The 15,908-nt window shown below is 39.8% G+C and overlaps 1 protein-coding gene across 1 annotated transcript in view; it reads right to left on the bottom strand.

Moving 5' to 3' along the window:
• The window catches only part of NCOA2 (nuclear receptor coactivator 2), a 192,107-nt gene that overhangs the window by 28,772 nt on the left and 147,427 nt on the right, over positions 1 to 15,908 (bottom strand). Inside the window, exons 10-12 of the mRNA XM_034065672.1 lie at positions 15,727 to 15,867; positions 12,200 to 12,347; positions 8,435 to 9,704 (exon numbers count right to left, since the gene is read on the bottom strand). Of these exons, the coding sequence (XP_033921563.1) occupies positions 8,435 to 9,704; positions 12,200 to 12,347; positions 15,727 to 15,867 (1,559 nt within the window). The remainder of the gene's footprint in view (positions 1 to 8,434; positions 9,705 to 12,199; positions 12,348 to 15,726; positions 15,868 to 15,908) is intronic.

The raw sequence follows: 15,908 nt of genomic DNA, 5'->3' as shown, positions 1-15,908 counted from the left end.
GTTAGTCTGTACTAAACTCCTGCTGCCACAGGTAACCTGCTCCTGGAGACACCCAGTTATTTTATTCAAAGGTAGCCAAAATGCCTCAAGGTTACATCTCTACATACCTTTTTTGGATGACTGACTGCAGACAAACACACTATTACTCTTTACTCCTTCCATATCACCTAGTCTTAAAGATCAGAACACACAGTGCAAAAGAGGAAGGAGTTTACTCTGTTAAAAGGCAGCATGTGGCCTATCTGGAGGCTGGTGTTATTGGCAAAATGGTAGAAAATCACAGAATCAGAGGGCTGGAAGAAATTTAAAGCCTCGAGGCAAAAATCAGTGTATGCCATTGCCTACAGAAGTTCATATAGCTGCTTGTTAAAGACATCCAGTTACAGAAAATCCACAGCTTCCCCAGGGGATTGCTTTCAGCCCTCTGCCATCCCCATTATTCAAGTGGTTTTTTTTCATTTATGTCAATGCAAAAACTCCCTCATTGAAATTTAGGCCCTTCCTCCCAGTTGCATTTTGAATTTGGAGAACAAATTGTGTTCCCCTTTCTTTTTCTAACCATTTCTGTATTTAAAATACATGCCTTTTTGGGTTTTAAGCTGAAGTTAATAAGCAGTCTCAACTTCTTGAAATCTCTTCAGCATATAACCTGTTTTCTAAACCTCTCATTACTCTTGTTGCTCCTGTGGACTGTCTTCAGTTGACCCACACTTCTGCTGAAGTGCTGTGTCCATAACAGGACTTAAGATAAAGGCTTACAACTGCTAAGTGGAATATTTACACATAGTACACTCGGATGATGTAATTGCAGTACACCGTGATTTTTTTTAATTACATGACATTACTGACTCTCACTCATCTTGTGCTCACTATGATCCCTAGACACAGCTCTGAAAAAGTCCTATCCATTTGGAGACATTCAAGTATTGCATGCAGCTTTACAGAGCATACGCTCTATTCTCCCATCAGGTCATTCAGGTTGACTAGAATACTGAGCAGCTGTAGATCACAGAATTATAGAATAGTTTGGGTTGGAAGGGACCTTCAAAGACTATCTAGTCCAAACCCTCTGAAATGGGCAGACACATCTTCAACTAGATCAGGTTGCCAAGAACTACATCCAGCCTGCAGTAGGTCCTGCAGCACCTCCATTATGACAATGAATCCTTCAATAACTATCCTTCAATAACTATGACGATTTCCAAAGTTTCCTAACTGCTCACAACAGTTTAATCTTAACCAACATTTCTAACCTGCTTACAAGAATGCCATGTGTAAGAGGGTCATAGAGCAAGAGGGCTAAAGAGACTTACTCAAAACAAGACACATGGCATACGCTGCTTCTCTTACTACAAAAATTCTGCTACCCTCTTGCAAAAGGAAAATGGTTGGTCCAACATTACCTGCTCTTGACAAATCTCCCTGCTGACTTGCTGCCTTCAGGCACTTACATGCAGTTGGATGAACACAGCACACCAACAGAAAAGGTAGAACCATCAAATGTGATTATAAGAAGCCTAAATTATTGTGTGGACAGGTGATAAGCAGATTCAAGAAAGACACTCTGAGAGACAGTAATGAGCAATTTTTATAGGAGCCACATTTTCAGCACTGGGAGATCTGGTACAGGAACACTGCAGAAGCCAGGAGTGGAGACTGATGTAGAGTATCAAAAATTATAGACTGATGATTCTGTACTGTTTGGGGGAATTAAGACGTGATTAAACATACTTGAGACAACAGCAGACAGAAGCATTATATGTTGCAGGGTTATTTTTGTTTGGTTTGCTGCAGGACTTTGTGTCTTTTATTCCCCCCACCCCCTTTTTTTTTAACATTCTGGTTACTGCAATTCTTTGTTTAAACATTAGATGCAAAAAAAAAAAAAACCCAACCAAAACACAAACCCAAAATAAAACCAGAGAAGAATATATTGATCCAAATGTGTCAGAAGACTGCACTCCCTAAGATGCTTTTAATTCTCCTCAGGAAGTGGCAAAGAAAGGCCAAATACAACAGATGTATTATAACACAGTACATAACCTTCCCTCTTTTTGCTTAACATAATCAATATCAAGTATTTCTTCTTTATTATATGATGACTGTTCTCAAGTGCTGCAAAGCTCAAAGATGGATTTAAAATTAACACCAAGCTATGATGTTAGCCTAAGTCTTTCCAGACTCACCCCAAAATGGCACCATATGCAGAAACTAGCATTAAAATATTTACTTGGTTACTTTAATGGCGTATTTCTTTTCTTTATATTCTGTATTTATTTTGTTAATGGTCTAAATTGAACTTTTTGTAAACAGAAGGCACACCTTAACCTCCCTGTAAAACAATTATTTGCCATGGATTATAAAAATAAAATATGCCTGATAAAGTGCCAGTCATCACAAGAAAGTTCTCATGCACATATTTTCACTATCTCTGAGCAATGCAATTACAACAATCTCCACAGAACTTGGACACCAAGTGCCAGAAAACATAAGACAAATTATGCTTAGTAATATTTTTGCATTTGAAAAGTACCTACTTTCAAAGTACTTATTTGTCATGTAGAGTAAGGCAGATTAAAGTGTTAATTGCTTACAGAGTTTTTTCAGCGCTACTGAAAACCAGTTACACCCCAACATGAGGTTTGGTTTACAAAAGTTGCTATGTTAAAGTCTAGCTTCTATGGATTGTAAAGGACTGGATAAGATCCTAAACTCTCTGGAGATCTCTTCCAACACAGGCAATGCCCATGGCTTGCACTAAAACCCTGTGTTCCAAACTTCATACATGTATACATTTCCCTTAAAACTATGTGTAACAGCAGCACCTGGGACTTCTTCCTTACAACAGGATGTCTTCTGGTGGGGGCAAAACTTGAAACTATACTTAGCCTTATATAAACTCCAAGTTTATTACTTACCTCTCTAATATGGCCAAAGCATTTGACCATAAAACATAATCAAATCCCTGCTCCAAACTGTCAATAAATTAAAGGATTATAAGGAGAAGAACGTAAATCAGAGGGGGCATTCATAAAGTCTTTTTGTCCCTGGTAACTGCAATGAACAAGAAATTGGCTAGAAATCGGCTAGAAATCCTGTAATATTATCAGGCTAATCTACTATTAACTTTTGGAAACAGAATTCTAATTGGAAGAGATTTAGAAAATTGAATCCCCATTTTAAGTTTTTGATAGAATTTCAAGAAGAAACTTATGGCCTTCATGAATTTAATAGAGTTTGAACATCAGGAAATAGGTTTTTGGAAGATGAGTGGTGCGTGTAAAGAGAGTATGTTAGTATAGGGAAGATACTGGTTTCCACATAAAGCAAGAGGATACCAGAATTGATAAAGTGTGTGAGGAATACTCAAACAATTTCTGAGCTTTAAGATGAGAAGATACAGGCTTAAGAGGACTTCTGGAGAAGCACTAGTAGAGATTGTGGCATTGCAAAGCCCCTGTCAAACAGGCTGTCTATATTGTCCACTGGTTGAAAAAGAGGAGAGCACACTTAGAAGGATTTTATTTCACACTATGCCAAGTGCTTTCATAGAAAATAATCTACTTCATATTTCTACATCTTGGTTTCTTCATCTGTAATATGAATATAATATTCCTTACCCAATTTTACAGAAGAAGAGTTTTGCAGTGCAAAACAATGACTAAACAAAATATTTCTTTAGCAAGGTAATACCTGACACTGTTCAGTGCATGATATTTCTCTGACATCCTCCTACACTTTCACTCTCCTTCCCCTGAGCTGTTAGCTGGTCCTTGTCATATTTGGCTATCTGCTGACTACTACATGGGCAGCTCCCAACCAGCATCATCAGGAGGTGGCTGCAGCCAGAAGCACAATAGGGGTTTTTGAGGGGCAGCAGAAGCAGCAGTGCACAGGAAAGAGAGAGACCTGGACAGGCTGGAGAGTTGGGCAGGGAGAAACTTGATGAAATTCAACAAGAGCAAGTGTAGAGTCTTGCATCTGGGGAAGAACAACCCCATGTACCAGTACAGGCTGGGGGTTGACCTGCTGGAAAGGAGTGAAGGGGAAAGGGACCTGGGGGTCCTGGTGAACAGGAGGATGACCATGAGCCAGCAATGTGCCCTTGTGGCCAAGAAGGCAAATGGCATCCTAGGGTGCATTAGAAAGGGTATGGTTAGTAGGGCAGGAGAGGTTCTCCTCCCCCTCTACTCTGCCTTGGTGAGGCCGCATCTGGAATATTGCATCCAGTTCTGGGCCCCTCAGTTCAAGAAGGACACGGAATTGCTTGAAAGAGTCCAGCGCAGAGCCACAAAGATGATTAAGGGAGTGGAACACCTCCCTTATGAGGAGAGGCTGAGGGAGCTGGGTCTCTTTAGCTTGGAGAAGAGGAGACTGAGGGGTGACCTCATCAGTGTTTACAAATATGTAAAGGATGGGTGTCAGGCTGATGGAGCTAGGCTTTTTTCAGTGATATCCAGTGGTAGGACAAGGGACAATGGGTGTAAACTGGAGCATAGGAGGTTCCACGTTAACATCAGGAAGAACTTCTTTATTGTAAAAGTGACAGAGCACTGGAACAGGTTGCCCAGGGAGGTTGTGGAGTCTCCTACGTTGGAGATATTCAAGGCCCGCCTGGACAAGTTCCTGTGTGATGTACTCTAAGTTACCCTGCTCTTGCAGGGGGGTTGGACTAGGTGATCTTTCGAGGTTCCTTCCAACCCTTGGGGTTCTGTGATTCTGTGAAAGGAAGATGCAGGATGAATTCCCACCATGCAGCCCTGCAGTAGTTGGTGGGCTGGCAGGGAGAGTGGGAGAAGGCAAGCCTTACTGATGAGGGAACACCTTACAAAACAGATCTGTAGCAAATCAGGACTCATGCTCCCACTGTCTTCCCTTTTAATAGTGGAGAATAATATGAGCACTTGTGGTGCTTGATAGCAACAGTCCTACTACTGTTGGTGCTATAGGAAGATCTCCACTGAGCCTCCCGAGCAGATCTCTCTTTCATCCTCTCCCCCACAGCTGCCTTAACAGGAATAGCAATCAGCCCAACAAAGCTTGATAACTATCGTCCCACCAAGGAAGGGAAAAAGGTATGGTGGTGCTGGAAATATTCTCTGCCATTTGAGAAAGGCTTCCTGTCAGTTGCTGCTCTCTGCAGAAGTATATGTTTAAACACACTACCTAGAAGAAGGCTATTTTTAGTACAGTGGCGCACTTCAAAGCATTTCCTGCTCAGAAAGTCAGACCAAAAGTAAAAGGACAAAACGTAATGGCTCTGCCACCTCCCAACACCCTGATCCCCCTTTGCAGAGGCCATCCCACTGCCACTCCACTGCAGTTTCCAGAGAAACTGCACACTTCAGTGACTAATTACTTAAAAATACAACATTCCTCAGGGAAAAGAAGTTTTAAATAAACCTGCAAAATAGGTAACAAGCACATGGCTAATTTTTACATACGGAAGAAGGAGGGGGGAAGGACGCAGGAGGATGGAAGAATTTAGCACAAGAATCTGTGTTCTAGTCTCGTACTAAATAGTTCCAGCTTTGATCTAAATTTAGGCAATGAGCACTTCCTGTGGGAGACCATCTTCCAAAGCTGAAGAGTTTTTGATGCTAAATATTTTTACTGATTTTATAATTGAGGTAAAGTGGTTATTTGTTTAAAGGCCTGGCCTTCAGCTAGATAAATGCTTACATTATTTTATATTCCCCACCATTTCCTCTCTTACTCCACGCTGGACTTCTGTTTACTCAGCTCCAGGTTTCACTGCATTTTAAGTAGGTTTTAAAACTATTTACACCAACAGGAGCAACAAAAGTGCTTCTGTCATTATCCAGCAGCCTTCTGTTACAGCTGTGGGGCTGTCTTCTCCTTAACTCAGTGCTGAGGAAGCCTAAGCACTTCAGCCCTTACCACTTCATCATAACTCCTACACTACTTTGTGGTTTTCTGAACAGCCTCAACTCCTGGACCTTCCCGCATCTCTCGTTTCCTCTTTCCTGGGAGATAATCTCCTCCTTCAAATTGTAAGAAAAGGCAATACATCCACAGTCCATACTCCAACCCACTCAAATCCCTCCCCTGACCTCAGAAACATGAAGCCTAAAAATAAAAAGTGAATAGACTATTCACTTTACAACGTTCATAATACCGGGGGCCTGCTTTTTTAATGCTTGAGGTTGGCAATGCTTGGAGACACTGAAGTCTTTCTTTAAAGTTAGTCTTATAGTTACATGTTTACACTTAGGGTGAGACACAACTTGCCTATCTTTAGTCATGAAAAAGTAAGGCAGCTAGTTTAAACTAGGACCTAGGCTACAGCTAGTCAATGGGAACACCTTCCTCTCCCTATTTTAGACACACATGAGGATAAGAAAAAAACAACCCTGAAGTATTTTTCTATTTTTCCATCAATGATAAAAGGAGTTCTTAGGACTCCCTTGGACTAGAGAACTAACTTGTAGAAGGGACAAAACCTCTTTGCAAATGGGTCCACAAGCTAAGTGACTGTTTATTCCACAGAGATCATGACAGAGGAAATTTCAATTCTTTTAGAAATTTAACTCTTGGGTAATAAACCATCTGAAGGCCATAATTTTGGTCTACTTAGATGGACATAATTGTTTTGGCAATTACCAAAACTGAAGACTGAAAGACCCCTGCCTTCAACCCAGTATTGACTTCTATGCGTGTAGGATCTGAACTAGGAACTGAAATCTATTAGATATTTTTATAATAGCTTACTCTTGCCAGTTTAGCTGTGGATTTCTCGATAGCTGTGTTTTCCTAGCCTAACAACCCGTGAGTCCTCCCTCTACAGGCACTATTAAATAGCAGCTGCATTCAGAACTAAACTAACATCCACAGTTGAGGATAAATCCCTGTAGAAATTAGTGTAATTTGGCTCGGTTTCCCCCTAAAGCATGGGAAGGATTGAAAACCACAATTGCTCCTACATAATGGCAATAGCTGTCAAATTCTGTTGAAACAGAAGTAGTGAAGTAACCTTAGAAGACGCCTGGATAACTGAGATTTTAACAATGCTGCATCCACAGTGTAGTGGCATGTTTGGCTTCTATGTTTTGTGGTTGTAACCACTGTTGAAAGAACTGTCTACTGGTTAGAGACTGCTGAAAGGGCAAAGAAAAAAAAATCCAGTGCTGTGACTAGGGCTAAGGAAATGTTATTCATCCCTCCTCAGTCTCAAAATACAAAATAGAAAATATAAGAAACGATGTATTTACACATACACAGTAATAGACACTCAACAGATTCACAGAAATAAACAAGTTTAAACCCAGTCCACACATTAAAAATACACAATATTTTAAAAGTGAAGGATATGCCTGTGAATGAGGGAGTCACGAACATTTGTAGTGTAAGATCTGATTATGATTTACAAACTAAGGCTTCATGCACAAGACACTGTCTAGGGATTAATGACCAGCTGGGAGAGTTGATAGTGTAGGACAAAGCTAAGGATCATTAACTCCAGCTAGTTATAAACTCCCTTAGAAAAGAAAATGCCTTAAACTAAAATTGATATTGTAATTACCCATTTTATAAATAAAATAAACAGTAACATTGCAGTAGCAAATTGCTTTTGCTGCGTCCCTTTTTCTTGCAAAGATCTGAAAACTGGAGCATTCTGAGTGATGTGAACCTGCTTTTAGAAAGTAAATTTTGTATGAAAGCCAGTGAAAGAACACTTTTTAGCATAGGTCCTGACAACATACAGCTTATTAGTAAGCTGGGCAGCAGAGCAACGAGAAGTCACACAGAACACAAAGAAATTCTGAATGTAAAATTCCATGTAAATAACCTTGCACAGGGAGAAATGATCTCTGCACTTAACAATTAATCATCCATGGGAACTTGAGGTTGAATATAAAATGCTTTTAGGTAAAAAGAAAAAAATAACAACAAACCCCCCTAATTGGCACAAAACCTATGAGAATTTATTTGCCTTAATTTTAATTTGCAGATCAAGCACAGCGCAAAGATCAGTAACACAAAGCTGGTATCGATTCTTTGAAACAACTCCCTTCCTTGAGCATGGACCTGACTTATATTGGAGAAGTGTAGTTGTTATGCTAGGCTAGGTCAGGAGCCCATCTAGCCCACAGCAATACAACAACAGCCTATAGGAAAAGCTGTCAGTAAGAGAGCATTAATCAAAGTATTTTCTCCTCTGACTACCATCTGGGAAAGGTTCCCCAGTGTTCAGTCTCTGTGTAATCCATCTCCTTCCAGGAAGGTTCTGTTCTTCTAGACAGAGTGATTATCACAACTTAGTAACACCAACTGGGAAACTGAGTGAAGACTGGATTTCAAAAGACAGGTAACAGCCTACTGGAGTGTCAAGAAATTACTCTCACAGGATGTCAGATGGCAGGAATGCAGGTTTAGAACATCTCACTCACACGTAATATAAAGATTTGCTTACCTGTTCATTAGGCTCAAAGCTTATCTCTTCCTTTTCCGTTCTCATAGGTATTAACTTTGTGCTACCGGAAGTGTCTGTCTTACTGTCCAACCGCTCCAGTTTTGGGGGTATGTCTGGTAAACCAATATCTTTAGTATCATCTTTATCTAGCAAGTAGCGAAGTAGTGCATTATTATTCTTCTTAGGACTCGCTGGCTCCTGTTTAACAGTCAGCTCTGAACCAGGAGCTGTGCTACTGGACTCCTGGCTCAGTTCTTTGCCTGTGGCCTCTGCTGTGAGCTTGGCCAAATCTACAGGAGAGCTACTGTCCTGCAATAGTCTGTGCAAAATTTTATGCTTCTCCTTGAGTGAGGTTCCATGTGCCGAACTAGACCCAGGCAACCCTCCCGTGGAGTCCTTGCTAACATCTCCCATGGTACTGGACAAAGGTGAAGGCTCCATCTGATCCGATTTGGTGGTCAGCAATTGCAAGAGCTTTGTCTGGCTTTTTCCATCATGCAGTTTATTCTGTCCATCAGGTCTCTCGCCACTGGCAACCGGTGGCATGTTGCTATCGCTATTATCTTTCTGTTCTCCTGAATGGCAGCTGCTCTCTGTTTGTCCAGTTGTACCTTCTGATTGCTCCCCATATAGTCCAAAGCAGTCTTTAGAGTCCAGGCTTCCCATCTTGCTTAGCTGGGGAGGATTCATATTCACAGGGGAATTTTGTAAATTTCCCATTTTTAGGTCAGGTGAAGCCAACGACGATCCCAGAGAAACGCCATGGCCCTCGCTGAGGGCCTGAAGTGCGTTCAGGGAACTGTTGGTGTAGTTATGGCTATTTCCTGTGCTGCTGCAGACTCCCACGGGTGAATGTAAGCTCCCTGCAGGGGAGAACTGACTGGGTGGGATGCGAGGACTTCCTGCCACTCCAGGGCTCACACGATGCCTTGGGGAAAGCATAGAGTTTGGCTGCCCTGGGTTCATGCCAGGGCTACTTTGTGAGGGGCTATTCATTTTTAGTGCATAGTTACTACCCTGAGGAGTGGATGCTTGTATGCTCGACACATGGTTCATTCCTCCTGAACCACCAAACCTGCCTGCTGGCATGCCCATTTGTTCCTTCGGGCCATTTATGGCAAAATTTATATTGCTACTGATGGTCATATCCTGACCTGGGTTCCCACTGCACATGGCCTGATGGGCAGGGCTGCTGGAGCTAATTGGGTTCAATATCTTCCCCATTCCTTGTCCAGTCAAATCCTGATTCATTCCACAGACATTCTGCTCTCTATGTGGCAAGGGGAAGAAAAACAACCCATTAGCTAAAATGACAGTGGCCAACTTGCAATTACCTTACAGAAAAAGAAGCAAAACCCCAAACCTCGCTTTAAAATAACACAACAAACCTACAATTAAAAACAAATCAACAATTTGACAAAAGTGATACGCAATGCTCAACATGGCTGCACATTAACAGAATGGCTTTTCAGTGGTTCATTAACAGATCAGTGGAAGAGTGGGAAAACAAAATTATACCTCATTTAAATGACAGTCATTAGAAATGCAGGTAGGCTACAATTTCAGACTTCCTCCCTTTAATGTGTATCTCTTCTCTACAATTCAGCAAGAGCTAACTTCTAGAACTGACAGAAATCTCATTTGAAGCATATGACCCAAACAAATCCATGTTTTACAAGACAGCTGTGGACAGCTGTTTGCTGGAGTTTTGAATTTCTATGAGTTAGCCCCACCACAAGGCTGGAGTGGGCTATTTGCCCACCAAGTTCATAGTGAAAAGAAAGTTGAAAAAGTCACATTTCTACACTGCCAGAGTACTTCAATACTGCTCCAAAACAGCATGTGAGCCAAGAGAACTACTGGATATTGCTTCAGAATGGGAACAGTCTGTTAGCAATCCAGTCCGGCACAGGAATTTAGGAAAAGAGGAGAAGAAACAGAAAACCCACATATTTTAGAGATGGAGACTGTAAGACGGAGGAAATAGAGGAGACACACACACAGAAAAAGCTCTTGTGAAGACACTTGATGGTCACTTCTCTTTTCCTCAGTAGATTTCAATTAGGTTATGGGAGGATGCGATATGCTTTCTACTTCTGTGCTAAAACTTAAATCAGGAAAATCAGACATATTCCCAAATGTCAAAAGCTACAAAAGAGACAGAGTCAAGTAAATTAGGAGGAAAAAACACTGACATTTTGAGAAAAATTAAATAAACTCTGGACTTCCAAAACCAAATACGAAGAATAAACATTCTTCATATGTACTTTTGATGAGACAAAACCCATTCTGATTTGCACACGATAAGTTCAGACAAACCTTTGAATTTTTCTAAGGCATGAAAAGAGGAAGAACTGAAGCACACAGGGTAGTGGAGCTTGTTACTCTAAATTTGTTACCTTAGGTGTAAAGGCAAAGGCAAACAACACTAACTATAAAGAGAGAGGTGGATTTTAAGAACATTATTACAAATGCAATAGTACCAGTGTTCTGCTGAAAAAACAACAACCCAAGTATATTGGCAAATACCATTTTTACATTAGTGGTGCTTTTTTAAAATTAAAAATCTAGTACTTTGTGAAATATCAAGTATATTCAGCAATCCAACGAAAATAAATTTCAGACAGTTTTTACTCAGTCATTTTCTAAATCTACCATCTCTGTAAAATAGTTTCAGTTTTAATTACTTTTACAGCTGTTTTTCTCCTTACAAAAAAGTGATATTGTGGATACAGGGAAACAGCATTTTCAGTATAATCAGCAAATAAATCCTGAAACAAAAAATCTATTACAAATACACCAGGACATGCAATGATTAATTCAAATTTTATTGAAGTTCTGAAGTCAGTGATTACTTGTCCTTGACTTCAAATATGTTATTGTCTGTGCTTTCTTAAAGAAAAGTTAATAGTGGTGGCATTTCTCAGGATTGGACATATGAAAGCCGCTATTCCAGCCACCAGAAAAGACAAGGAATGGAGACAGACAAGGAGTTAAAATATGCATCTGCCTAAACTGCAGTTCTAGTAATCATAACTTCTTTTTAAAGAAGACCCAGGCCCAACATATGACTGACTGTGAACTACAGGAATTTAATCCTTCAAAGTTTTTTAGATTTAATTACACTTAGAAAATTTCTTGTGTCTACTATGTAAAATACAGGAAATTAAAATACCCAAATTAAGAACATAAGATTAAAGGAAATTTTGTATGTTTAATTGAACATCTTGATGTGAAAATCCAGCATGCCATTTTTAAGTCCTGAAATGACCTTATAGCCTTTTCTTGCTGTAAGCATTGATTTAAAAAAATTACTTTGTTTTCATGCTGTCAGTTCCAAGACAACTCTTGGGGCCTTTCGGGATGCTGAGGAGGGACTCTTCATTAGCGACTGTAGTGACAGGACAAGTGGTAACGGGTTAAAACTTAAACAGGGGAGGTTTAGATTGGCTATAAGGAAGAAATTTCTTACTGTTAGGGTGGTGAGGTACTGGAATGGGTTGCCCAGGGAGGTTGTGAATGCTTCATCCCTGGTGGCATTCAAGGTCAGGCTGGACAGAGCCTTGGGTAGCATGGCTTATTGTGAGGTGTCCCTGCCCATGGCAGGGGGTTGGAACTAGATGATCATAAGGTCCTTTCCAACCCTAACTATTCTATGAATCTAACTGAACACCTACCAGCCTTAAACAATCTATTTGATTTGGCAGCTTTGTACTTTCCCTGTCCCTTTGCAGTGTGTGGATGTAATAAACTGGTCAGGATTACCTGTGAAGCATATGCAAGGAGATTACGAGCTGAGGTTCACTGGTCGTCTGAGAACGGATGAGCTTGCTTTTTGTTTGGGCAGAAACGATAGTGCCATCAGACAAGGAAAACCGGTAAACAGGACTAAACGCTAGTCCCTGCCTCAGCACTGCAAACAAGCAAAAGAACAGGATTAAGCTAAGGAGAAACTACACAGGTAGCTTGGCTGCTCAACATCTGATGTTCTAAATCTGTCAGCACTGGTACCACAGACACTGTGTTAATTTAAAGAGCAAAACAAAACCAACCCAAAAGAATAAATAAATAGATGGAATGCATATAAAATGAAAGATCCCACTTACCATAGGGTGATAAAAAAAAAAAAAACAACTCATAAGGCGTGACAACAGCAACAGAGACTACAAAATACAGAGTAATTCAGGAGCGGACCAAGAAGTTGTTGATGCCCCTTTTACTTTTCATCAAACATGTGTCTAGCTCCTTTTGTTCCTCATATATTTTTTTTTCATCTGTATCATCTATATCACAGTGATTAATATAAATGCCTTTAGTTTCTACACTATTTCCATTAGCCTGTATCTTTCCTTCCTTACTGCCTGCTGAAATTCTGTTGTAACAGTAACTCTTATTAATTAAAAAAATACATAAATCTCTTACATGGGAAAGATCAGAAATAGGAAGAACTGGAATACGAAATCATTACTTTTTAAAGAACAAATACAACAATATACAACTCAAGCAAATGATAAATTCAATTACTTAAACCAAAAATGGGGCTGTGCTATCCTTCCCCAGTGTTGATATGTCTGCACCTCAGGTTTGGTGTTTACTTCACTGAACGTATTCTGCAGCCGTTTTTAGTGTAAATCTGAACTTGAATAAATTCAGTTCTCTAACCTCTGAAGACCTCTATGACATTTCTTTAATTAGAAATTAAAATCATGTTACAGAAATGCAAATCTCCAAACATTTATTCTACCATTCATTCTTTGTCACCAGTGAAACAAGTCCGAACATTTTCAATTCCTAGTACAAAAGCTATCACATTAGGATTGCAGGTATGGCAGGAGGGAAATACTTATCTTCAGAACTTTCATATAATGGTTTAGGGAAAAAATAGGAATGAAGCACTACAAATACTTTTTCATTTCCTGTTTTTCCGTATATACACATTTTCTGTGGTTTTGGTTTTCTTTCCTTCCCCCCAGTTAATAGTATCATCTGATCTGCATTTTATTGCTCATTTTTTAATATTTCCTCTTGCAATGAAATGACATGTTTTTCCAAGTGTGGTGTTATTAAATAGTCTCCTCTACAGAGCTACCAGATTTTCAGCCTTGCAGAACTGGTGAGGATTGCTTTCCTTCCGTGTCCCCCCACTGTTATATATTGTTCTGCAAGGTTTTAAAGTATTATTTAGGCAGTGAGAAAACAGGAAGCACAATTTAAACAACCAGAAGGGGTTTTTCAGAATAAAAATGTAAAGAAAAACAAAAAGCTACAACTGTGAAACAATACAAAGCAAAATTTCACTGTTAGGTGTGTCATTGTTTCAGTTTAACCTTTGGGCACCAGAAGGTCCGAAGCTCTTAACTTTAGCATATACCACATCAGGAAATTCCAGGACTCAATGCCAACAGGATACAAGTGAAATCTCTACTTAAATCATTTTCCAAACTAATTCTTTAAGCAAACAAGAATGTTTCCGTATTCCTTTTCAGGAAATGCTATTTTTCTGACTGTGGCCAATAAAAACTTACCATATATTTTGTACTTTATACTGAGAGTTAACTTGAAAGTTGTGTGGGTTTTGTTGTTTATCAAGCTAATGCTGGGGTTCGGTTTGGTTATTTTTCCAGACTGGAACTCTGAATTACATGTAGAAGACCATTACTTTCTTTGCTGCTATTGTCAAACATAATGACTTAAAAAATGCAAGGGGCTCCTCAGTCAAGTACAACGATGCTAAGACCCAAGATATGCCTTGTTTTTCTTCACCATGCTGCAGGGCAGGGGAAGGAAACGTTTCAGCCATTACTCCTCTCTAGTGCTGGATCCTTTGCCACAAAGCAATTCCAGAGGTTTTTCCTCCTCCTCTTATCACTCACTCTCTTCACTTCCACAAGAAGTAAAGAGCCCCCTCATTTACACTAATTCTACAGTTTACATGATGATCCTAAGCCTCCCCTGCAAAATGATATAGTGTAAACTCCACATATATTTTTATCACTTCACAGATAGCTTAGAGAGGACCCACTCAAACTTCAGCACTGGATGTAGGAGCTGCTAATTTGGCAGTGAATCATTTGAAGAGGTCTGAAGTAACAAGTGGCTGGATGCCATAAGAGAAACTCCTAAATTACCTTTGGCACAGACAAGTCTTACCTGAAAATGCTCTCTAAACCCCTACTGTAGCTTTAATTTCATTCCACCTTCTTCAGTTCTGTCTGAAATCACAGCATAAGGCTGTGAACTTTCAGCACTCCCACTGTACATAACACAGAAACTGTTATCACAGAATTTCTGTGCCCCCACATTCCCAAAATGAAACCTGAAGGTTTCATGAAAGCAGAACATATTAAAGAATATTTAACTAATGCTGCATGACTAAAGCTTTTTTGTATGTGTGTGTACTTGGTGGAATAATTAGAGATTCCAGTTACAATTTAGTTTCCAACCCACCATACGTGTTGACTAATGACCCTGGCAACTGTTTGCTAGAGGTGAGCTGTAAACCCTGTTCTACAAACATGAACCCAAAGCATGATGCTCCTGCACTGGAAATGTTCAGTTATTCCCAATTGGTTTTGAAAGGACTTTTCTGTGGACTGTAAAGGGTTATTTGGTTTTAGTAATTTTGATCTGTGTTACTAGAATTAGCAGTATCAGGCTTTTATGAGAAGAAAAATTCCCACAAAGTCACTACCACAGAAATCTTATGGGGCGCCTTTCACAGTGCAGGTACTCTCCTACATCTTACCTACCACAATCTTGACTAGTAGATGTGCTTGTTGTGTATCCTATAACACTTATTTCTGTTTCAGCTAGATACAGTACAACAATGTATGTTTCCAGATAGTATGAATGCTGCATCACATAGTACACGTGCCCCAACACACAGAAACACAGTGTGTTTCTCACAGGAAATATGGCAGCAGAAGTCCATTTTTGTAGAGAAAATAAATACAGGTCAATGAGCTGCCATGTGTGAGCTGAGGTTGTGAAGAATAACAAATATTTAATGTTTTGATAAGGAACATGTAAAGGTCTTTCTTTCTAAAACTACTGCAAAAATTTTAACATTTAAAGTATCCTCCAATATGGCACAGTTATAAGAAGCAGGCTAAAACAAACAGGTACAAAACTGCTCTAGAGAGAGCCATCAGCCTGTCAGGCAAATCAGAGTGAAAAAAATACTGTCGGTAGCCCTTGATTGTTCCATGTAAACATAACAAAGCGAACACAACAAAAAGATACAAATGAAAAACAGTTTAAATATAGAAAGTGCTAAAAATATGAATCCTAACCTTCCTGGTGATGCCTCTTGGCAAAAGATATTTCTCCCTCGTGCTGTGAATGGAACCTCTGAATACATCTTCTCACCAAATCCTCCCAGCCAGGTTTCATAGCTGCTCGCATGGTACTTGTGTCCAGTGAAGTTATTTTGCCTGATATAAAATAAAACATTTGTTACAGCAATTTCCCCTTT

Source organism: Melopsittacus undulatus, chromosome 1, assembly GCF_012275295.1.
Source record: "Melopsittacus undulatus isolate bMelUnd1 chromosome 1, bMelUnd1.mat.Z, whole genome shotgun sequence".
Lineage (NCBI taxonomy): Eukaryota > Metazoa > Chordata > Aves > Psittaciformes > Psittaculidae > Melopsittacus > Melopsittacus undulatus.
This window is presented reverse-complemented; position numbering and strand designations above follow the sequence as displayed.